This window comes from Carassius carassius, chromosome 13 (assembly GCF_963082965.1).
Source record: "Carassius carassius chromosome 13, fCarCar2.1, whole genome shotgun sequence".
Lineage (NCBI taxonomy): Eukaryota > Metazoa > Chordata > Actinopteri > Cypriniformes > Cyprinidae > Carassius > Carassius carassius.
In genome coordinates, this window is record NC_081767.1 from 25390833 (window position 1) to 25414126 (window position 23294).

At 36.2% G+C, this 23294-nt stretch overlaps 2 protein-coding genes, 2 long non-coding RNA genes and 1 pseudogene across 9 annotated transcripts in view; all 5 read left to right on the forward strand.

The window, feature by feature from the left end:
• LOC132156196 (zinc finger CCCH domain-containing protein 18-like) overlaps positions 1-6275 on the forward strand; it is a 32415-nt gene extending 26140 nt beyond the window's left edge. For 2 of the 6 annotated variants that reach the window (XM_059565095.1, XM_059565094.1), the window contains exons 12-19: positions 1-32; positions 600-839; positions 3305-3424; positions 3545-3741; positions 4134-4324; positions 4410-4509; positions 4701-4797; positions 5218-6275. The exon at positions 1-32 is cut by the window's left edge and continues 64 nt beyond it. In XM_059565095.1, coding sequence (XP_059421078.1) covers positions 1-32; positions 600-839; positions 3305-3424; positions 3545-3741; positions 4134-4324; positions 4410-4509; positions 4701-4797; positions 5218-5449 — 1209 coding nt within the window. In that variant the 3' untranslated portion in view covers positions 5450-6275. The remainder of the gene's footprint in view (positions 33-599; positions 840-3304; positions 3425-3544; positions 3742-4133; positions 4325-4409; positions 4510-4700; positions 4798-5217) is intronic. The other 4 variants (XM_059565097.1, XM_059565096.1, XM_059565098.1 and 1 more) reach the window with 4 other exon arrangements.
• A 1370-nt stretch (positions 6276-7645) lies between these two features.
• LOC132155691 (interleukin-17C-like) lies at positions 7646-9260 on the forward strand. The gene is made up of 3 exons (XM_059564411.1): positions 7646-7894; positions 8035-8279; positions 8801-9260. Exons 1-3 carry the CDS (start codon positions 7889-7891, stop codon positions 9030-9032), a joined length of 483 nt encoding a protein of 160 aa, XP_059420394.1. The 5' UTR covers positions 7646-7888; the 3' UTR covers positions 9033-9260.
• A 3405-nt stretch (positions 9261-12665) lies between these two features.
• LOC132155764 (transport and Golgi organization protein 6 homolog) lies at positions 12666-14269 on the forward strand (annotated as a pseudogene).
• A 22-nt stretch (positions 14270-14291) lies between these two features.
• LOC132155693 (uncharacterized) lies at positions 14292-16773 on the forward strand. The gene is made up of 3 exons (XR_009437340.1): positions 14292-14342; positions 15646-15715; positions 16702-16773. It is a non-coding gene; the product is annotated as an uncharacterized LOC132155693 (long non-coding RNA).
• Positions 16774-17084: 311 nt separating this feature from the next.
• On the forward strand, positions 17085-19385 carry LOC132155692 (uncharacterized). The gene is made up of 3 exons (XR_009437339.1): positions 17085-17859; positions 17907-17967; positions 19292-19385. It is a non-coding gene; the product is annotated as an uncharacterized LOC132155692 (long non-coding RNA).
• The last annotated feature ends 3909 nt before the right edge of the window (positions 19386-23294 follow it).

The window sequence follows — 23294 nt, forward strand, 5'->3', positions numbered from 1 at the left end:
AAAGCTGAGCAGCCTCCTGGTGCTCTGAAAGGGTAAAAATACACTCACTCATGCTCTCAAAACACATTTGGTTTATACACTACTGTTCAAAAATTATTTTTTCTTTTGTAAAGAAATGAATACTTTTATTCAGAAAGGAACCATTGAATTGATCAGACTTGACAGTAAAGACCGTTTTGTGTTATATAAGAACTTTCTATTCCTCAAAGAATCATGTGTCATGGTTTCCACAAAAACTTTAGCAGCACAACTGTATTCAGCATTTTTCTTGAGCACAAAATCAATATATTAGAATGATTTATGAAGGGTCATGTGACTTTGCCATCACAAGAATAAATTACATTATATATTAAAGTTATTTAAATTGTATAAATATTTCACAGCAATGCTGTATTTTTCATTCAATAAATCTGAAATTTCTTTCAAAAACTAAAAAAAAAAAAACATCATACCAACCCTAGACTTTTGAATAGCAGTTTACTAGTCTATATCAACACAAGCCTGAGGTTCAATGTTTTGTCTATTTCTAGCTATAGTTGTCAGTATTGGTCTTCTCATTTACTCACTACATTCACATGAAAATGCCTATTTTCATTCAGCCATCCATTGAAGCCTGGTGCACTGCCCCCTCCTCGCAGGGAGAAAGGACCCCCCAAAATGATGCCCAGCCCTTCGTTGCCAGAACAGCCGGTGAAGCCACCCAAGCCAATCACAGAGACAGTAAAGCCCCCCATCCCCCGTCCAGCTGGAAGACCTCCTGGACCCAGAGAGCCAAGAGAACCACCCACCATGAGAGAAGGACGCAAGAAAGAACGTCAACAGCACAACCCATCCCGCAGGTACAGCACGTTACATGTTCATTCTGCCACTGACACACACTATCACTCTTTGCTTAGTTGTTTCCAGTGTTCATTTTTGCAGGCATTTTTGATTCAGTCTTAGTCTTGAGACAAAAATACTTAATAGTCTTAGTCACATTTTAGTCATTTGAGTCTTTCATAGTTTGTCTAGTTTTAGTCGACGAAAAGTCATTGCATTTTTGTCAACTTTTAGTCACTACTTTTAGCCAAACTGTAGTTACCAACTGTAGTTGTTGGTTAAAACGAACATAGGTATTTAATTTGGAATGCTGTCCTTTTAAGATGAAAGGCATGCATTAAATACTGACACACATTCAGTTTTCACCTGTTCATGTTCACTTAATCCATAACCTACTGTATTTACGTGAGATACTCTACACAATAAACATTTGGACTGCTGTGTGCTGAGAACTGATCGCGTGCTGTATGTGAGAACTGAGGAAGTGGAGCGCACGCGAGAGAGAGCACTTCTATCAGCGTGATTTCGTCTATCCCGCCTTTACTAACTTTAAGTTAATCGACAACGAATTGTGACTCCCGGGAAAAACGGGTCGTCTGGTCACCTCATCCCTACCCCTTCCGGTGCTGAGGCCATTGTTTCAGATCACTAGTTCACGTTTTATTAGTCTATCCATCCACTGCGGCTGCCATACTGAGAATAGATATGCATTTTTCAGAAAAAGACGTAGTCAGCCAGACGATGAACATTATTAACAGCAATTATCATATGATGCAGTCACACTTGTAGCAATATTTGTTAGTTCTGTTTGTTGATTCATGATTAATAGTCGTCTTTTTAATCAGGAGAGTTTGACGCCCATTTTTAAATGATTATATTTGCTACAATCCTCTTTCTGCTAGTGGCATGTTAAGTGTTGTTTTCAATGAATTTTTATTTGATAAAACAAATAAATAACGTCTTGCAAAATGTTATTACAGTTTAAAATAATGGTTTCTGGTTAATGACATTTTAATGTATATTAAAATAGAAAAACGTTATTTTACATCGTAATAATATTTCACAATAATATATTTTTTCCCATATTTTTTATCAAATAAGTGTAGCCTTGATGAGCATAAGAAACTCATTTTAAAGACATTAAAAATCCTTCTGATCCCAGACTTTTGTACAGTAGTGCATATATTTCAAAATATAATTTAAATAATATTTGTTTTTGTTTTTTTCATTTTGGAGCTTTGCGTCAGACATGGTTTTTTAGCTTTTTTTTTTTTTGTGCCTTTCTGTTTATTTATTGATTTAATCACTTTGTTTTCTGTAGACTAAAATGTCAAAGGGATTTGGAATGACATGAGGGTTGGTAGTAAATATACTTTTTTTTCCTTTAAGGTTAAGGATTGCATGATAAGAGCTCATTTCACGTTGGTCCTGCTCAAAGAATCTGGAACCTAACCTTACCATATAAGAGCTGGAGATTTTGTTTGTGGCTCGAATATGAATGTGTGCTTGTGTAGTTGTTTTGTTTTTTGTGGTTGTTTTTTGACATTTGTGTTTTGAGTGGATTTGCATATGAACCATTACCCAATGACCAGTGTTCTCTCTCTCTCTGTGTGTGTGTTAGTGGGTGAATGTCTAGAAGGGTTGCTTTTTCAGCACAGGGAAGCAGCATGAGACAGTTCTGTGATCTGTAGCAGTGAGAGTGAAGTTTCACTGTGGATGTGGAGTACCCTGCGTGTGTGGGTGTTCAGGAAAATCTCCTGTCCTGCTTGTTCTAAAGCTTCAAAACAAAGAAGCTTTTGTGGGCTTGTCACAGTTGACATAACTGGCATTATGTCATTGGCATTTGGCCAGAAGGTTTTTTTTTGTGTGTGTGTTGTATCAGCTCTATAAGACAAGAGGGCAAAGGATAAACCCTTTAACAATTAAAAAAATAAATGAAAAAATTGAAGAAAGAAAGAGACTTCATCATCATTTTGACTGGCAGGAATTTGGGTGTGTGCTTTGCTTGTAAGATTTTCAGATTTTCTCTTATCAATTGCAAGCTGACTACTTTCTCTTCACTTGACTCTAAAGGCATGTGATGTTTATTTTGCACTTCTTTTTGGGTGGGGGGGGGTCTCATTATACTCGCCAAGACTGCATTAATTTGGTCAAATACAGAATACAAATGTATAAAAAAATAAACCGAATATTGTGTAGTATTACTACATTTTAAAATGGCTAAATTATGAAAACTGGCTTCCGTTAAAAAATTTGTTGTAGCATCCTCAGTTGTTATTGTCAAAGAGGAACATTCTGTGCTGTGACGCAGAAGAACATAACTGAACACAACCTGTAATTCGTGAGTTTTTAAATGATTCATTAAAAGAATCGGTTCAGAAGAGTTGTTTGTACTTGAACTGCACTAGTTAGCTACACTAGTTTCATCTCCAGTGTGTGAGCAGCATTTTATTATCTTTCTGTTTCTCTCGTCCTGTTTCTCCAGCAGGCGAACAGTGAGTGGCAGTGTAAGTGGCAGCAGTTTTTCTGGCTCCAGCTCACGCTCTAGGTCCCGTTCCTCCTCTGCCTCACTCTCCCGGTCCCGTTCCGGGTCCCACAAGTCTAGGTATGGGATGCACAGAGACAGTAGAGTCCAAAGGAAAAAATATATATCTTTACCTATTCTAAAAAATAAGAACAAATGCAAAAATCATGGAATCACAAAATTGTCTGTGTGGTTTCACAGGTCTCTGTCGGTCAGTAGCGTGTCATCTGTCTCATCCGCCTCCTCCAGCAGTAGCTCAGTCAGGAGTGCTGACTCTAATGACATGTACGCTGACCTGGCCAGCCCAGTGTCCTCCGCTAGCTCCCAATCCCCCACTCCAGGCCATGTCCGCAAGGAAAGGGGACCCCCGCGGGACAGGGGCCCCAACAAAGACAGAGGTACTGTGGACTTGTCGCATGTGACTCCAACAGGCCATTAATATCATTTTAAAATTGCTGTTTTGGAGTGGTGTCATTCTAAACTAAAAATGAATCTAAAAATCCTTAACTGAAATGAAGCTTCAGTAAAATAAAATATAAATATCACATGAAAAACTTAACCTTTGAAAACTTTAAATTGTCAATGTGGCTTTGGAAGCTAACGTAAATATCTACCAAGCTAAAACGTACAAATAATAATAATAATAAAAATGAGAAAAGCACATAAAAAATTACTAAAATAAAATGACAACCGAAAATGTAAAATGACAGTAATTCAGAATATTAATAAATATTTCATGGTAAAATTAATGCTAAAATAACACTGCTGTTTTGTTTGGGGTGACTTAAAGGAAAACCCCCAAAGAAAGACGAACCTTTCAAAGAGGAGCGAAAACGAGTGGACCCCTCCGGTCTCCCACCCAAAACCAGCTCCAGCATGCCTAGATCCGGGAACAGAGGTCACCCCATGCACCCGCCTCCTATGGGTCCTCCAGGAGGATACGGCACTCACAAGGACATCAAACTTACCCTGCTCAACAAGGTAAATTGGGAAGGTGTCGTTATGGTCATGCAGCTGCACAGAAGTGTGTGATGGTTGAATGACTTCTTTATTCCTCTTTGGCTAGCAGCAAACAGACAGGGGCAATAGGAAAAGGTACTTTCCTGCCGATAAAGAGAGACCCCCCTCGCCTCTCAGCAAGAGGATAGCGCTTTCACCTGACAGAGGTAAGCAACACAACATGGCACATTAGCTTTCCATTAGAAAAACCCCTCCAGAAATTTTATATCTGATATGGCCAGATATGATTGTGGTTGAGCTCTTTCCTCAAAGGATGTCCGGAAGTTCGGCCAGATGTGCACCTCACAGCAATCTGCTCTCTCGGTTCCTGAAGCTTTACTCTCTGATATCTCCATAGGTCGAGACAGGAGGATGCCCGGGCGGCCCTCGCTGTCTCCCAGAATGGATCGGCCCAAAGTCCAGGGTCCTAGGCCTATGCCACCACTAGGAGAAAGGTACTAACTGCCACTTTCTTTGGTCACTTTCTGAATATCCCTTCAAATATGTGGTGATTTCCAGAAATTTTCATGTAGGGAAAAATGTTTGAATGAATAAAATTGTTAATTTGATTTGTTTGCATGAAAACTATTAGTTGCCCTTTGATACGAGTCTGTTTGTGTTAATAACACGTACAGATGTCTCATACTCTATATGTTGAGCTGTGATTGTGAGCAGAAATTTTGATTAATCTAGTTTTTAAAATAATAAATAAAAGTAAAAATCCCCATGTTTGTTCATCTTTAGTTCCCTTTATATTTGCATGGTGGATCAAGGTGTTTTGTAACAAAATCTTTATCTTTGTGTGACTAAGACCAGAGATTTAAAAATATCCCATATTTGTAATTCACTCAATTCTTTCTATTTTCCCTCTCCAGGAAGCGTCCTTTATCTCCACCACCCAAGTCTTCTGGGAAAGGTCCTGCTGCTGTGTCTACAGGTAAACCACCTGCTCCCGGGGCCGGGGCCGGATCCGGCTCTGGCTCCGCTTCTAGTTCCGGCTCGGGCAAGCCGAGCAGCACACTTTCTCGTCGCGAGGAGCTGCTGAAACAGTTAAAGGCTGTTGAGGACGCCATAGCCCGCAAAAGGGCCAAAATCCCTGGAAAATAAAAAACCTGGCTTCATCCAACTTCTGGGACATCTGTTTTCTTGACGCCCATTGTTTGCCAGAAATGGGGAAATGGTCACCGTTCTGAACTCTAAGGGCATAAATGTCCTTGGGAAAAGAGACTGCCGTTACATTTCTGCTCGTTTTGCCCTCAGAGAGAGGTTGTCTAGATTTTATATTGATGTGCTAAGGTTTAAAAGTGGCCCTGTTCACTTGTTTGTTTTCGCAGGAAGATGGAATCTTTTCTGTAGTGTCTCAAAGATTAAAAACAATGTACATTCAGCGCACATTTTTGCTCTTCATCCTGCCACAATCCCTTCTCTCTCATATTCTAGCTGCTTTATCCCTACTCCTGTTATTTTATGTGGTGAGTTGCATTGTGACGGATGTATGCTTAATCTGTTAGGACCATCCTTGACGCATCTGTGCATTTCATGTTGGTCCTGCTCAAAGAATCTGGAACCTAACCTTACAGTTATGAAAGTCCACCTTAATGAATTTGTCTGTCCACCACCACGTATTTAGCATTTACGGCTTTTCACAATGTACAACTACAAAATCAGGTGCCAGAATACCTGTTGCTTCAAGTGTATGATTCTAGAGAACCAATGACAATGATGTGAAGTATTGCTTTTTTTTTTTTTTTTATAAAGAATCTGCATTGTTTCCCCTAGTTTTTCAAGTGAAAACCTGCATTTTATTTGTCCCTCATTTTTAGTTGAAATTGAGAGGCTGCAATGGGGACACCCAGAGATATGAAATAATTCCGTCTTGCTTTTTGTGACAGAAAAAAAAAAGCTTCGAAATAAACTATTTTGATAAAGATAATTAATCTGTTGAAATGATTCCTCTTTAATGGAAAGATTGCATCTAATGAAAGACTTTTCCATCTGTGCACATATGAAGGTCTGGTGCCCTACTTTGTCCAGAGCATGTGCACATATCCATCACTGGTGTTATTTTATTGCTCAACTCTGTTGATCCATTATCCTCCTTCTGCAACTTAGAATCTATACCTACAGCAAATTAGTGAGATCATTTATTGACAGGGTCGGAACATTATTCAACTTCCTGTTTTTACTTTTATACGTCATATGTTGTAGCTGTTAAATAATCTTATCCGCTCTTCAATGAAACACCCACATTCTTTCATGCGTTATTGTAAATGATTAAGCCGTCATGATTTGTTCAATTATTGTTGTGCACTTTTGATTTATTGTCAGTGCAGCTGAATACAATACAAATTACTGTTGACTTCAAACTAACGGGTCATTGTATGAAAAAGAAATAATTATTTTAGTATAAAATATATTTAATGGTTCATTAATAAATATTAGGATGTTTAATAAATATTAGAAAATGTAAATGTGCAGTTTGCTATGAATAAGTTATTCCATATTGCAAAAATATATATAACATCCTGATTGTTACAATTTCTGTCAGCATGTGACTGAAATTAATTCACCATGTGTGATTCATAGCCAAAATAATCACTTTCACATTCTTTTTACAATGTATAGAATTTATGCATGAAGCTTAGGGGACTCCTGGGGAGATGTTTTTCAGATTGGCTGATCTGATGATGTTGGGAAATTCACTTGGTCCTGTCCCGTGATGGCAACCCCACGGGCAACCAAAACTGCTATCAAAGCTCATTTTAGTTAATGAATGACCTGTTATTGAGGTCTTTGTCATGTCCAAAACATCCAGGGGGCTCCCACAATTTATCTCCACATTCACTCTTTCAAGGATTTGAAAAGGTCACAAAAATGCTCAGAAAAAGGGAAATTTTGTCCATCTGAAGCAGAATATTGGTGATACCTCTTCATGTTGAGTAATGTTGTTCGGTTCAGTCTGAGTGAAATGCAGGGTAAGTTTGGTAAATGTTTTGTGTGAGTAAGGCATCTGGGGTTGGCTTGCAACACTTCTCTTTAATATTAATGGAGCTTTCATCTCCCCTTTCCTATCAAAGAAAAAAAATGTACTGTGTTTGATTAATGAAACATTTTGCTGAACACTTAAGGATCGGGAAAAAATGGAATACTGATGATATGAGAGGATACACTTCCACTTTCCCATTCAGATACAATCTGTTTAAAGTATAAACGGCGAAGAATTTCATTCGAATTAACTGAAGTGTTTTACAGACTGATTAATGATGAAAAGACAAAAAAAGGCTAAGTTTTTTGTCTTTTCTTTTTCCCCCCAGGTAGGCTACAGTATAATGCGCTTGTGTATAGCGCTTCATATGAAAGAGGAAGCACGGAAGTAAATATTTATTACTATTTCCTCATAGACTCGGATTTTCCCAGATGATGGATACGACAGGTATAAATTCGTAAGCACTTCAGGAAAACCATAACAGTCAGGCCCAACGCACCCTGAACACTGAACTTGAGCATCTCTGCGGGTCACCCAAGTTTGAAAATAAAGCTCGAATTATGTGGGTAAGTAGGGAAAAATGTTTTATGTGCCTAGATGCATATTTTACAAAATAATGGATATCTTAATCTATAAAATCTATAAAAAATAAATTATCGCACTCTGCTTATTTGATTTATTTATCTGTTTATTCTTTATCTTGCAGTCTCCGCTGTTTTTTGGAATAGTTTTCTTCTTCTTGTCGGAGAACATCGTGAAAGGAAAGAATTTGGGATGTTTCAGTGAATGTGAACATGGGTTCAAGAAGATTCACAACAAGCTGCTTCACTCTCTGCATGATCACAAGCACGCGCGTCTGCCGCCCGTCCATCATAAGGCGGACTCCTGTGGAGATTTCGCTCGGTCTTCATCAGCACTCAATGATCGCTCACTGTCCCCCTGGCGGATAAGGTAGATATAGCTCTCTAAACCACGCATTTTAGCAACACCATTGAAATCAGAAACCTGCACAAAGCTCTACAGTGCAGTATTGCAGATGACGTAATCGAACCGTACCTGTATTTAAATGTTTGACTATTTTGCAGTGAACTTCAAATATATTTTATTTGATACATTCTTTAATATATACGTTCATATTGTATTGTCGTTTTTATTTGATCACGTCATTTCCAGTGCCTCATGCGCTGCGTGGTTGCCTCATAAAAGCCAATTTTTTGCTTTAAAAGAAAGTTTTGAATGTTGCAAATGTCACCACGAAGCTGGCTATGTGTATGCACATTTATTAATTTATCTTGGGGGTGGATGACTAGAAAAGAACCAAGGCTGTTGAAAGCATTATGAGGCATCGTTAGTAGTGATTAAATAATAATGCAAAACCATAAAATAAAACAACTGTGTATATGCAATATCTATTTAACCGTTTTTAGACGCTTGCTACATGACTAATGTATCTGCATCTGTTGTATTTTCAGAACTGTGGAAAATGCAGACATGTACCCCTCAAAATACGAGGAAGCAGAGTGTTTGTGTGAAGGATGCATCATTAACGGGGTTGAAAATAGGACCTACAACTCTGTGCCTGTGAAGCAAACTCGTTTATTCCTGAAGAAGGTTCCTTGCCCGTCTGACCCCAAAAAATACTCCTTAGAGTATAAACTTGTGTCAGTGACTGTAGCCTGTACCTGTGCAGTTCCTAAGCAGTAAGAGAGGATGATAGCTACTATATAGACCAAAACTGTAGAGACGTGTCTCATGTACCATTTCGTGTTTGTTTTAAAATGCAATTTTTGATAAGGTACTTACATTGTTTGATATGCTTATATATATAAGCTGAGAAGTTGCATGTATCACATGGTTTATTTTTTTAAGCAAACCAACATAATCTTTCTTGAAAGGAAGATATATTGGTATTACTGTAAAACACTACTTTATTTGGGCTTTATTTATTTATATGATAATAACTTATTTACTATTTATATTAACTTTTATGTACATTATGCTAATATACGTAAATTTTTATCTTGCGCCTACCTGTCTTTTGGTAATGGTTAGTTTAATTTTGTTTCAGTGATGATAATATGTTTTAAAATGTTTGTTTTTTTTCTCTCTCAACTTTGCATTTTGTCCAAATGTTATCATGTTTATATTGTGTAAAACAAACAGAATAAAGTTGATGCTGATCTTCACTCATTCATCTGTCCATATCTGTAAATTCCTCAAATCTGGGTAAATTTCAAACACATCTGAATCATATTTAACCATAGAATGAATGAATGAATTAAACCATTCTTCTAATTACTGTTTTGCTAAAATATTTCTATATTAAAGTATTTATCAATTATAGTAGCTTTTAATTTGTTGTACTTTTATTTAGAAAGGTTTCTACCGTATTTATGTTAAAGTATTGCATAAAGTATTGCACAAAGTATTTGTAAACAACACATTGCAGTGTTGTTTAAAGGGATCATATGATACGATTAAAGACAAGTCTCAAAACCAAAGAGATATTCTTTATGAAAATTAATAGTCTCTTAGTATTTTAACAAAACCTATTCGGGGTAAGAAAGAATATATTACAGTCATGTCAAAAGTCTCAAATCACAATTTTCTAATCATTATTTAGGTATTACTTTACAATAATTAACACGTTAATACACTTTAATACATTAACATTAAGTGTTACAATTATTTGTTAATAAAGTATATATATGTTCACAAAAACACAGTTAAATTACACAAAAAAGCAAGCAGGTGTGCTTGATTTGGCGTGGCAGTAGTTTCCTTAGATTCTGCGTTTGGACCAGATCGGTTGCAGAATCACATCTGTGCTTCTTAAATTATTATATTTTTCTATATAGTGTAGTTAGCTTTCTCTGTGTCGTATGTTGCCACTTGTCAAGCATGAAAAACACGAAAAACAAGTTTTATTTAAATTCTGAATTTAGCGAAGAGGTTAGATGGCTTCAGACAAACATGTGAATTTTTTATTTCAACATCTGAATAGGTGTTTAAGGGAATGGAATCAAATTGATAAGATACAGCATTTTTGTTTTGTTTGTTTGTTTGTTTTTAGCAAATTTTGAGTAATTATTGTCTACAGTAATTAAAAATCAGTTTTTTATGCCTTATTTGCTCTTATTAATTTAAATGATTAATAATAGCATAATACCAGCCATTTATTTTATTCTCCTCAAAACCAATTTCAACACTCGTTCAGTAATGCAACCCTAAGCTAGTATAATAAAAAATAATAATAGATTTTTAACATTTAAACATTAAAACATTTAAATTACCTGATTTTTTTAAAATAATTTATGTGCTAAAATTTTACTGTATCATTGGTAACATATTTGTCCTTTATGCCTTAAGGCCCGTTCTCGCCAAGAACGATAGATATCGTCTGTTTATTACAAGCACACACTTGACTGCCGCTTTAAATTCTCGAGCTTGTTACGGCAGGATTGATTCTGATTGGCTGTCAATGTTTTTATCGTTCATCAACTGAAAAAAAAGTCGTACTGAAAGTGATTCCAACGATATTTTATTTCTCTGTGCCTTTATCATTCGTTATAGCTGTGGTATGGACTCTGCCATTCTTTAATATTGAGGACGATTTTTAGAACTATATCTTTATCGTTACCTTTACAGTATCGTCCTTGGTGTTAACAGGCCTTTAGGCATGATTCTAAATACGTTTACAAATACACGTGTTCCTGCGCTCAGTTTTTTATTGTCCACAAATTTTAATGAAATGCAGTTTCCTTTTACTGTGTCCTGTCTCCTACAACATTAACCCCCGGGCAAATGCCTGGTTTGGAATGGATAGAGCTAAAAAAAAATAGGAATGATGAACTAAACATAGGAGACATAAGTGGGCAGGTGTGTTTTGCATATTCTGTAAACAGCACAGTGTCAGCAGGTTCAGCCAAGTTATGGAATCATATATTTTTTTATCGTGGTGGAAAACGTGTACTCTCATCCAGTACATAACTAAAAATTCCAAAAGTGTTTCCAGTGAGTTTATCATGCCATTCTTTCAGTCATGTTTATCTGTGTTTCTCATTTCTGACCAGCAGGTGGTGACTCTGACTGGAGGAAATGTGATGCTGTGGCCAAGATCCTTGCCGCCTGAGTTATTACAGGCAAGTGTGTCCACAGGTCAAGTACTGTTCGCTTATTTCAGTCAAAAGAGAGAGCTTATTGCCATAATGGTGGTTCAGTTATTTTATTTGGTTCACAAAAGTTAGTCATATAATAACAAATGTAGCAGTGTATTGTCATAATTTCGTAATTTTAGGAGACTAGTTTAAGCATTTTATAGTGGCTGATTGATATAGGTTGTTATGCTCTGACTGAGTGATAAAGCTGCATCAAGCTGCTAATGTTTGTGTCAAAATACAGGCCTAAAACTTTTGAGTATTGTAAAATTAACTGATAAGCTTTTGCAGGAGATGACCTATCCAGGGATGCAGTGGAGGAGTGGGAGCTGACTCACTGTATTGGGGATGTATATAAAGTAAGCAAAGCATTCTGTATTCTTTAAGCAGCATATCATTACTTATATAAAAAATTATATATAAAACTGCAATATCATCATCTGCATAAGAGCTTTATTTAATTCTGGTCAGGTTTTTGTGGTGGGTAACAGTCCATTTGAAATGCTTCTGAAAGCTTTAGCAGATGTCATCTCAACACTGTTAAGTGTCTTTTGCTTCACCAAAAAGAATGTCTCTCATTTATGATCAGTGTGCATTTTCTGAATATGGCACACTTTTTCAGAAGTATTTATAACAGGCTATATGTTTGAAATAAAAATGGTTGTTCCCTACAGCACACCCTGTCAGGAGATCCTGACATGGTTCCTGTCTCACTTCTGCTGAAACGTCTGTGCAGACTGCTGGGAGAAGTGAGTTGAGTCAAACACGGCTTTCAGTTCTCAAATTTTTGTTGTTTTTAAATGTTTAGTGATGAATTTTAAATCGATATTGTGTAAAATACTAATGTTCAGTATCTTTGTGAGCATATAATTTGCTTTCATTAAATTAATCATGAATTATATCGCTATAATGTCAACTATCAGCTGAATTAACATTTACTTTGATTCATCAATACATTTATGCATTAAATTGATCAAAAGTGAAAGACATTTATAATGTTACAAAGATTTCTAGTGAATTCTGTCCTATTGAACTTTCTGCTAAAAATATTAAGCAGCACAACTGTTTTTTTTTTGCATTCTTAATAATAAGTCATGTTTCTTGCCCTCCCATACTTTGTTTTGCGGTTTTCATAGATCAACAACACCACATCAAAATATTAGAACAAAATATTGTAACAATGAAGATGAGAGTAAGGGCTACTGAAAATTCAGCTTTGCCATCACAGGAATAAATTATATTTTAAAATATATCATAATAGAAAACAGTGGTTTTTGACAATATTAGTGTTTTTGTTGTTTTAAATTTATTTATTTTTGATTAAATAAATGCAGCCTTGCTGGGTATAAGAAAGCTTTGAATGGTAGTTTAAGTAGCAAATCATTATCAAAACCTTATCAAGTTTTTCCTACTGCTACGGCAGGTGCTGACCTCTGCCAGTCTGGTTTCCAGTGTAGCTCAAACTATAACACATAAGATACATGAAGGTCCTAAAGATGTATTTATGAATCTAAAGCAAAAAATTGAGGCCTACTTAAGTATTATCTTCTGCTAGACCTAAAGACTTGGAATATTCCGTCCCAGAATGATATAAATAAATAGTTTTTTTTTTGCAGATGCTGTGAAAATGGTTTGAATTTGAAGGTCACCAGATTTTTTTTTTTTTTTTAGCATGCTACACTTTAAGGTGATGAAGCCTCGTTGAACATCTGATATGTCTGTTTCGTGCTGTTTCTAGGATTTAAAGGCTGTGGCTGCTGAGCAGGAAGAGGTTGAGCAGGAAGTGGACAGCTCATCTATGACGCTGCTGGAGTTAGAGCAGCACCTGCTGGGGAGTGTGAGAGGACATGGACAGAGACTGGCTCTGCTGCAGGTGTTGGCCATCATGTGTGAGTGTCTTCCATACACAGCTGCTCCGCAAGCTCACTCAGGTATGATATAGAAGAAATCATGCATACAAGGTTATTTAAACATGAGATGGTTCCATCTCTTCTCTTCCTTCAAAATCTTTTAAGCTGTTTTATCCTTTTGTATTTTCTCTTTTTTTTAACAGAGGTTTTAATAGGGAAACTTGGGTCGTCTAAAAATAGAGCACATCATCTCCTGGCCAGATGTGTTCCATTTAACTCGCAACAAAGAATATCTTCTCTCTGACTGTTATTTAGGGTATGTGTATGAGACTCTCTTGGCACAGTTGTGCTATATCATCAGCTGTGCTACTTTATGTAGCAATACTAGTGTCAGACAGAGAAGGTATGACATTTATATGCCAGCAATACATTTCTTTTTCTGCATACAGGTGGTGGGGTTCATAGTGTCCATGCTGCAGAGGGCATGTGTTAGTGTGTAAATGGAGAGTCAGACACTCAATATGGGAATGGGAATTGTGGCCACCCTACTTTCTGGAGCTGCTGAGAGAGCACCAAGAAGCACCCAGACCCAGTCATCCAGGAACTGTCATCTGATCTTAGGGCCACTATTGCCACACATGGGGCTTATCGCCATAAAACTGACCCCAAAACACCCACCCAGCACAGTACTGCCCACAGTCCTGCTCAACCTGCAGTTCACAGTTCAAAAACTCTCCCAGCTAGTACACCATTATCTAGAGGTCTTTCTAGACCACAGGTCTCTTCACCTCCAATTTCAGGATCATTAGAAAATAACAGGTAGGTGAGTTTGATCAAAGTTGGAGCTAAACTTTGAAGCAGATTGGCCCTCCAGGGCAAGATTTGAGGAACCCTGTAGTAAATCTTTCTCTGAGTGCCTCCTGTAGACCTGTGACCCAGACCTCCCCACTTGAGCCGTTAGAGATAGAGACAAGGAGGCAATGCAGAACAAGGACAAACCACTAACAGTAAGTGAGAAATATATGAGTGTGTGTGTGTGTGTGTAATGGAGAGTCGTTCCATCAGGTAAAACTGACCTTGCATAAATGTTTTTAAATTCCGTTTTCAATTATGTACGATATGAAAGTTAAGGAGTGGTCACATTTTCTACTGCTAAGCAAATAAATATATACTTTAGATAATTAGAAAAGCCTCAGCCAAGTGCATTGTAAATATAAATCCAATAAATTCTAAAATATTACCATTAGTTTTATACATTATTATTATTATATTAACTTTTTTTAAATATTAAAAATGTTTTTATATAATTATAAAAAGTTATTTTTATATTATTATTTATTTTTGTATTTTATTCCTGTATACCATTTCCATTTCATCCATCACTGTTTATTCTAAATGGCTGGTGAATTTTCTTTACTTCTAGGTTAGAAAAATATTTCCTCTTTGGTGTTTTTTTTTTTGGGGGGGGGGGGGGGTCATTTTGAGTTCTAGAGTTGTGCTTTTATGAAAATAATCATAGTATTATTACATCTGATAAACACTTATTCTCCCAGTATGCATTATTCTCTCTGATGCTAGAAGCCAGGTGTCACGTGCACCTCTCTTCTGGGGTTCCTTAGACTCTTCTTCCCTGGGTGACACTGTTTATATGGGCCAGTTATTTTCAGTGTTCCTCTTTCTCCTGTGTGCTGTTGTTGAGGATGGGTGAGGGTCTAGACCATGATTTATAAATGAGGTGGGATGTTTGGTGTGTAAAACCTCTTGCTTGAGGGCACCTGAAGACTCTCATGGGATCTAGTTATGATGAGTGGCTTTCTGCAGTGTCTCATCTAATATTCTCTGTAATAAAAGCCTCTTCTTTGTCCATTGCTTCATAAATACAACTAATTCACACTGAAACACGGAGCTTCACACTAACAGTGACAACACCTAGTAATCCAGTAACATGGTGTAGCTCAGGGAAGTTTTTTTTTTCAAGTACAAGTTTTTTCCCCTTTTTGATTCATTCAGTATTTTTTGAATATTTATTTTTTATCATGTCTTTTTTTTGTCTTTTTCGATTGAGATTGAGGTATTAACACTTAAATATGTTTGTATGGTTATTCTTTAATTCTTCTCACGGTCACACATCTTCACCTCACGTGAACTCATTTAAATCTCTTAAAACTGAAGGCCATAGACATGTTTTAATTTGCATTACTGTAAACGTGCTGAGAACTGAGCTAATGGCTCCTTGGAAAACTGTCAGCGATAATTAGACTAAGGAATTAATTTACTCAGCTTTCAGTGAATAATTTAAATGTGTTGCAGCTCTTTCTGGAAAACCAGGAACATGAAGACTCCTTTGTGTATCTGTCTGCCATTCAAGGTAATTCATTCAGTAGTTTAAGAAAGAAATCAACCCTTAGAAATACAACAAAATATGACAATCACACCTGCATTTGTCTAATTTCTTTTACACAACTATTGATGGGTTAGAAATTAATATCAAATTTTGATTTTTTTTTGTAGTTGTAATGGTGTATAATAGAACAGCTTGGTTTTGACTGGTTGAATGAATTTGTTGTAAACGGGGGTAAAAGAGAACAGACATTACATTGACCTGATTTACTTTCCCAGTGAAACTCACTGTAAGCTTTATGTTGGCACATCACAATATGTGTTCAGTATTCTTAAAGAATGCAGACATTTTGTATTTTTTAAATGACCAAATGTTTGCTTTGCCATAATGAATAGACATCATGTGTTCCCTGAGCTCTTCAAAAAAGTAGTCATTATATTAATCCTTGTGATGGTTTCTGAATAGAGTATATATATACTAAATAACTAATAATTCTTAAAATCTTTATATATATATATTTATTTTATTATATATTTTATTATATTTATTATATATTTATTATAAGATTTTAATAATTATTAGCGATTTTCTTTGCATATGTGTCTTTCTCAGAAATTACTGGATCAATCTCTGGTTATTTTAGGAATAGCTTTGGGATTTATGAGAACTTTGTTTCTGGGAGAGCAGACAGATTTAGAGTGATCTATTTTGGGGTCGATTAGCTAAACCAGCTCTGTTTGCAACCAAAATGATCTCACCTCTTGTCCATAAATAGTCATACAGGACTATCTCGACCCTTTTTAGCCCTATTGATGAATAGCTGAGTTAAGATTTTAATGCTCTGGCAGCCTGTGGTAGTTTTTATTCATCCAGTCTTAAAGAGGGTATGTCAGACATTCAGTATTTTTTTAAATCTGTTGATTCTTTTTTTCAGTTCCAGTATTGGCTAACTCTTTTCCTGAACAGATTCTGCAGAGACTGCTGGGACAGTATCAGACCGGGGTGACTGTCGGTTCTTCCAAAAGGGAGCCCTCCCTAGAGACATGCCTCAAAGTGGGCGAGGTTTTAATGAGAGCCAGTAGGGCCAAGGGTGAGCACAGTCACTGTCTGTAGTCTTTTTTTATATTTCTTTCTTTCCATATTTCTTTAAAAATAATCTATTTCAGGACCTGTTCGTCAGATCTGGGCAATGGCGTGTCCCCAGCACAAGTGTGCGGTTATTCATTGTGTCTGGAGATCATTCAGTATGGGTGTGAGACAAATCGTCTTGGCCCGGCTCCTTAAAACTAACAGACCAGCTCTGAAAAAGCCCAACAGCTGCTACAGTCTGCTGAAAGCACACAATGAGTCTCACAGCTCTCTGTCACATTCATAGCACCTTCACACACAGCAGGGGGCATCGCACACTTGAGCTTCATTTACATTTTCAACCCATGAGTTTAATCTAATGGGACACTGATTTCAATCCCAAAATCCTTGATTTTGTAATAACTAATTATCTAACCACAACATTTCATAACATACACATCCAGTCCGTTATTACAGAAAATCATTTTCCTGCATAAGTGTAGCTCTGGTTTCTAATTAAACATGTCACTTAATAAGGGGCTTGGACAGATGGCCACAGTTAACAAGAAGCACAGGATCAAAGAAGTGTGTTTCATTTTTTCTTGCCCCTTCTTCCTCCCCTCAGACACACTACTTTTTTCTTGTAGATGTAGTCCACAATAGCCATTAAAGCTCTTTTGATCTGTTTAGAGGATTGGTCAGCAGAAGAAGTAGACATTCATGTCTGAATAGGTCCTGGCACATGGGTTCTAGAAGATTTTATAGAGTTTGAATGATATCTTAAACAGAGCCAGAAAAATCAGCGGTGGATAGCAAGACCCTCCTTTTCATATAAGCCCAAAAATCCAAGTTTAGTGACTTTGGTCATGTTGTAGGAACGTGCTTTGGACTTTCACACTGAGATGGAGAGATTGGAAGAGGAGTGGTGACTTCAGCTTTGTGTTTGATGTGTGTTCAGAATGGAGCTCTCATTCAGTCTATATGCGGTATTAGAAAGAATTAGTTTATTTTTTATAATTTGAAGACTTTGTTTGTCTTTATGTCTAAATATCTGTACAAATAAAAAAAATCTTGTTGTTTATCTTTTAGGTGACCATACTCCACATTATGGCCGTGTGTTCCTGAGTGTCACACGAGATGAGGACAGTAGTCTGCATGCCAGTAGCCTCTCTAATTTGGGTGAACTCTGTCTCAACTTTTCCCTCGGACCACTGGCACAAGAGGTAGTACCGCTCTAGTATTCGAAAAAGTCAAGACAACCAGTCAAGCTGATGAAAAGCTGATTCTGTGTGTCGTTTAGTCTGTAATTAGTTATTTTTATGCTTCTAGTCTGATGTCATCGTTCTCTGCACAGCTGTGTTTGTGTGTGTGTGTGTGTGTATACACACATGTACATCTCTCTACTCAAGAGATGACCACGTCTAGTGCTGAGATCAGGATTTCTGCTAGCACAGCTGGGTGATAGATGGATGAACCTGAACTGCTGCAATTTCACTGATTTGTTCTTTAAAATCAATTTCTTGACCATAAATCTTAATGTAGCAATTAATTGTGTATGTTTAAATGTAAAATATCACTGTAAATGAAAATGTTCCATTTTTAGAAGCATGACCATTCAGAATGATCACATTTTATTTTTAGAATGAAAACAATGACAATATTTGCATACTGAATCATGTTTGGTTTCGTGAATTGATTTGCATTCTTAAAAAAAATATATATAGTGTCTTATCTATTTATAGCTGCCTGTAAAAGTGTTACAGAATGTGTTTATTATCCATTGTGTGTTAATTCTCATACACAGCCAACAGAAAACTGTAAGAAAAATTATGCTTTTCGTTCATTCTTAAAATCCCAAGATTGGTATTTTACTCCGCCTATTTTCAGTGGCTAATGCAAACATATTTGTTCAGCATTTGTACAATTCACAAAACTGGTTTTGATCAATAGTTCTTTTTTCATATGTAAGTGAAATGGACATTAATAAATGTAATATACCCAAATAGATCAGAATTTAATCTAATCGATTTGAGAGCTTGGGAATCAGAATCAAATGTATCTGTATTGATATCATTGATAGCCATCCCTTGAGTACCATGAAATTATTTTTTATGCAGCAAATTCTAAAAGCCTACCTGAGACTTTATCATTATGCTTTTCCTTTAGGAGATGGTGTTCTAGTATTCTTTGATACTTTTAAGTGATATGTGAAATGTGTGACTGTTTTGCACAGTTAGTTTGTTTATTTTTTCCGTGCTTTTACATACGATCGTTGAGAAATCTAGTGTAAGCGGCTGAGCTGCAGCAGTGGTCTGAATAAGCATCTCTGTCAGTGTGACTAACTTGCTTATTTATGAAAGAGCCCGTCTGCAACAGACTGATCTCCACTGTCTTGTTGATTAACCTTCTGCAAACCCGTGTGCGTGTGTTTAGACATCAATTGACCCACTGCATTGACATTAAGATCAGCTAGTTCAGCATTGCAGATCTTTATGGCCTGTGTACGTCCTTTATATTTGACCTCTGTTTGATTGCTGGTTCTTACAGCTGAGCACGTCTCACCGCCCTGATAAAGATTGACAAAGAAGCAAAGGTTCCAAGAGCTGCGGTCCACGTCATTGCTTTGGTTCTCAGGTGCCTTGAGGTGAGTGTTTTTTATTCAGTCTGAAAAGTAAAATAAAATAAATTTCTATGTTGGGTGGGACTTCTTTAATTAATATTGAGTAGTTCAAAAGATATATGTAACAAATGTTTACTTTGTCTTTTAGTCGATTAAATGCATCCTTGCATTTATTTATTTATTTTAATTTAATAAAATTTTACGTAATCTTACTGAGCCCAACCCTTTTAAACATTTATTTGGGTTCTGTATACTGGTTAAATAAAATAAAATAAATAAATAAATAAATAAATAAATGTGGTAGTCAACAACGTGCCACAAATACCATTAACAGCATGTTTTTAACTATTTTTAACACTTTCTTTAAAGGTGTGGAACCCCATCTCTTCAAATTATTAATGTGCAAAGACATTTGCTTTTTTTTCAAAATGATTCTAAAAAAAAAAAACGGAAAGACATTCTCTTAGTTTACAGAATATGTCTTGTGTGTGAGGTTATGAAGTAGGTTGTTAGGTCTCCTGATCTGGTGTAATCGCATCATCACATGTGTTTTGTGGGAGGAATTCTTCCAGCATCTGGACTGATGAGCAGCAGCTGTAATTTTCTACTCTCTTATTTAGAGGTCACCTGCTGTGTAAGACAACCAGTTCTCTGTCTAATCATCACTATCAGCAGGCACCCTTGTTCCCACGGCCCTGATCACTTTCCACACAATGGCTTTAGTTTCAGATAATAGCTCCTAAGGCTCATTTGGTACATGTTGAATAAAATGAATACATCCAGACCACAGGATAACCATTTAAAAATATTTTTTTATTTTAGATTTTCAGAAGAAAAGGTGGTCCTTGCTCATCCAGAAATCGTCCCTACTATGCTAGAGTGTAGTTGGTAAGACATAGTTGAAAAGTATTGATGTTCGTAACATGAACTGTGCTGGATGAGGTAATAAAGTTGAACTTTTAGGGTTAGAAGTTTGCTTTGAATCCTTTTGTATGATATGTGTTATGAATCACAAGATTAGAGCTTTGATATTGTTAGAGAAAATTAAAACTAAACCTTATGGAACACAAATTTAGTAAATTAAATAATAATTAAATGATTAAACAATTACATTTGTAAAAAAAATAAACACAAAACAAACAAATAAATAATAGAAATTAAATTTAAAATAGTTTTTTTATTGTGTTTTATACAAAAATATTTTTTTGGTAATAATAACATTTTTGTAGACAAGTATTTGTTTAGTTTTGTAGAGATGTTGACATAAAATGTAAGACTGCTAAATCTTCATCTACTTTGTCCTTTTACTACTTGACTTTGCAACATCTTGGATTTTTTTGAGTTTGTCCAGATGAAACACATCTTAAACTCCCTCTGTATACACACATAAACTGATCCCATGAACTCAGAGCGGACTGAACTGACCACTGCTAAATGACCTTTTATACTTTTGACACCCTGATTTACAGCACCAGTGTCCACCCTAGTTAGTACCCTGACTCTTGAAATATTTGCACATGCACTTTATAGAAAAGGGTTTACCAGGCTCAGACAAAGCTGTCCCTTGCATGCACCTTGACATTGGCCTGTGTGCAAAGTCATATCTGTCATCGCCGTCTGTTGAGTTTCCCAGGATGCAGATTCACAAAGGTCCTTCTGGTACGAGGAACGGTTGTTACTCTGTACAGCTGTTGCAGTAAATAATTACACGCTTTGTCCAGGTAAACCAAAAGTCTCACTGCACAATATTGAAAATTTCTATTCATGTTAACCGTTTCTATAGCTTCCTGACCTCCTGGGTCTGTACCAAAGGAGAGCTGGTTAAATACCATGTAAATTTACATTTTAGCATTTACGCTTGTGTTATGTTCGTCTGGTCATGAGGTGTCTCTGAAATAAAATAAAAAGTTCTTATTTTTCCACAGGTGGTCTAATGTGTTTTATTATTTTTTCATTATTCTGTCATTAACTGTTAATTTTTGCCTTCGCTAGGAAGGCACTTGTCCGAACATGTGGGTTAGGTTGCAGTGCATCAAGTTCCTGTGCTGTAAGGTAATAGAGGTGAACTACTGTAACCATTCACCTGCTAAAAGTAGTTCACACTATAAAAAAAAAACAAAGCATTTATGTGTGTATTATATTTGTTCAATATGGATTCATCTTCACAAAGGATTGTGCTTAGGATTGTAATGTTAAAAGGATAGTTCACAAAAAAAAAAGACATTTTATAATTTACTCACTCTCATGTTGATCTAAAACTATACAACTTTCTTTCCTCTGTACAATGTAATATTAGATATTTTAAGAAATGTTTTTTAATCTTGGAAGTCCTTTGATTACCAAAACTGATTGGTTGCAAACATTCTTCAAAATGTCGGTCATACAGGTTTGCAACAACATGGCAGAGAGATGGCAGATTTTTATTTTTGAGTAAACTATCCATTTAAGTAGTTCTGAGTGAAGCAGGAAAAAATGTAGGGCAGGAATTTTGAGGGTGTTCAATCACAATGGAGCCAGACCGATTGAGAGTTAGCAAAAACAATGCCTAAATGTTGAAGTCATTACATTTCGATTACAAATAATTTTTTTGTTGAAATAATAAGCACAGATGAAACATTCACCTGTAACGCTCTTTTAGAAAGTTAATATTGCCAGTTTAGATTTTATGTTGACCATTTTTACGTTATCATTGAGTTTTCTGTGATCAGAGAAACTTCGAGAATTAAGGAGAAACCAGGATAACCATAATTCCTAAAGATTCAAATAACAAACAAAAAAAAAAATCAGAGATAGTTTGTTTAAAGTTTTTTTTACTTATATATATAAACTCAGTGTAGCATCTACTGCTCTGCAGATCCTTCTGAAGGATCCCACCAATTTGATGTATCCTTGATCATTTCAGTCCACTTTTAAGACTAGATTAATTTGTGACTTCAATAACTTCAACCTCAATGGTGATTTGTGTTCAAAAATCAAAGAGTTTATTCAGTTTTCATTAATCACAAAGAGCAAAAAGACAAATGATTCACATCTCAGGCCTTCTTCAGTGTACAGTAAACTACCTTATGGAATTGCATTATTTTGTGATTCTGTCACAATGTAAGTTTGACTTTGACAATGACTTTGTAATAGGCAGTTACTGATGGATGGAGCAGTAACTCTCTATATAAGTTTGTATTATATTACACCTGTCAGCAAATTTCAGCTTAGGGATGCTTATTTTGCCTGTAAATAATAATGCTTATGTAGCAGCCTTAAATGCACTATATTTAAAATGAACTGCCCATTTAATCGATTCAGAGAGAGAGAGAGAGAGAGAGAGAGAGAGAGAGAGAGAGAATAAACTTGTTGTTTTTTAATTTAAAAAACTGTTTTGCACTTGTATTTAAGCCCATATTCAAGATGTGTTGGTTAATATAATTGCTGTGTAATGGGCTGCTGCCTGGTTGGAAGTCATAAACTTTGCCTTAGTGTTTCTGCGAACAAACCTCACAGGCTCTTGAGGTGTCTCTTATAATTGCTTCTGTGGTTAGAATCCAAAGACTTTTCCACAGTAAGGGGTAATTCACTGCCCAGCACTGTAGCCAGGCTGATGGAGAGTCACACTTTCGCCTTCCTTCCTTACAACCTCTATAATAACCTTCCCACGGCTGCTACTTAGCCATGAAAGAGCCATTACACTAATCACTCTTCCTGCCATGCAGCAGAGTCGGAAAGAAAAAGGGCGTGAGTGTGTTTTACCTGGCCGGTGAATTTCGGAAGGATCATTTCAAAAACAGAGCTAGTTTTTATTGGGTGTCTGAGCAAGACACCACTGAGATTGGAATGTTTGGATATACCGTGAATATTGATTATGTCCGATCCTGCTGCAGTCTATCTTTCTCTTCCTTCTCTTGCAGATATCTTCATCAGCCGGTGTTGGACCTGCAG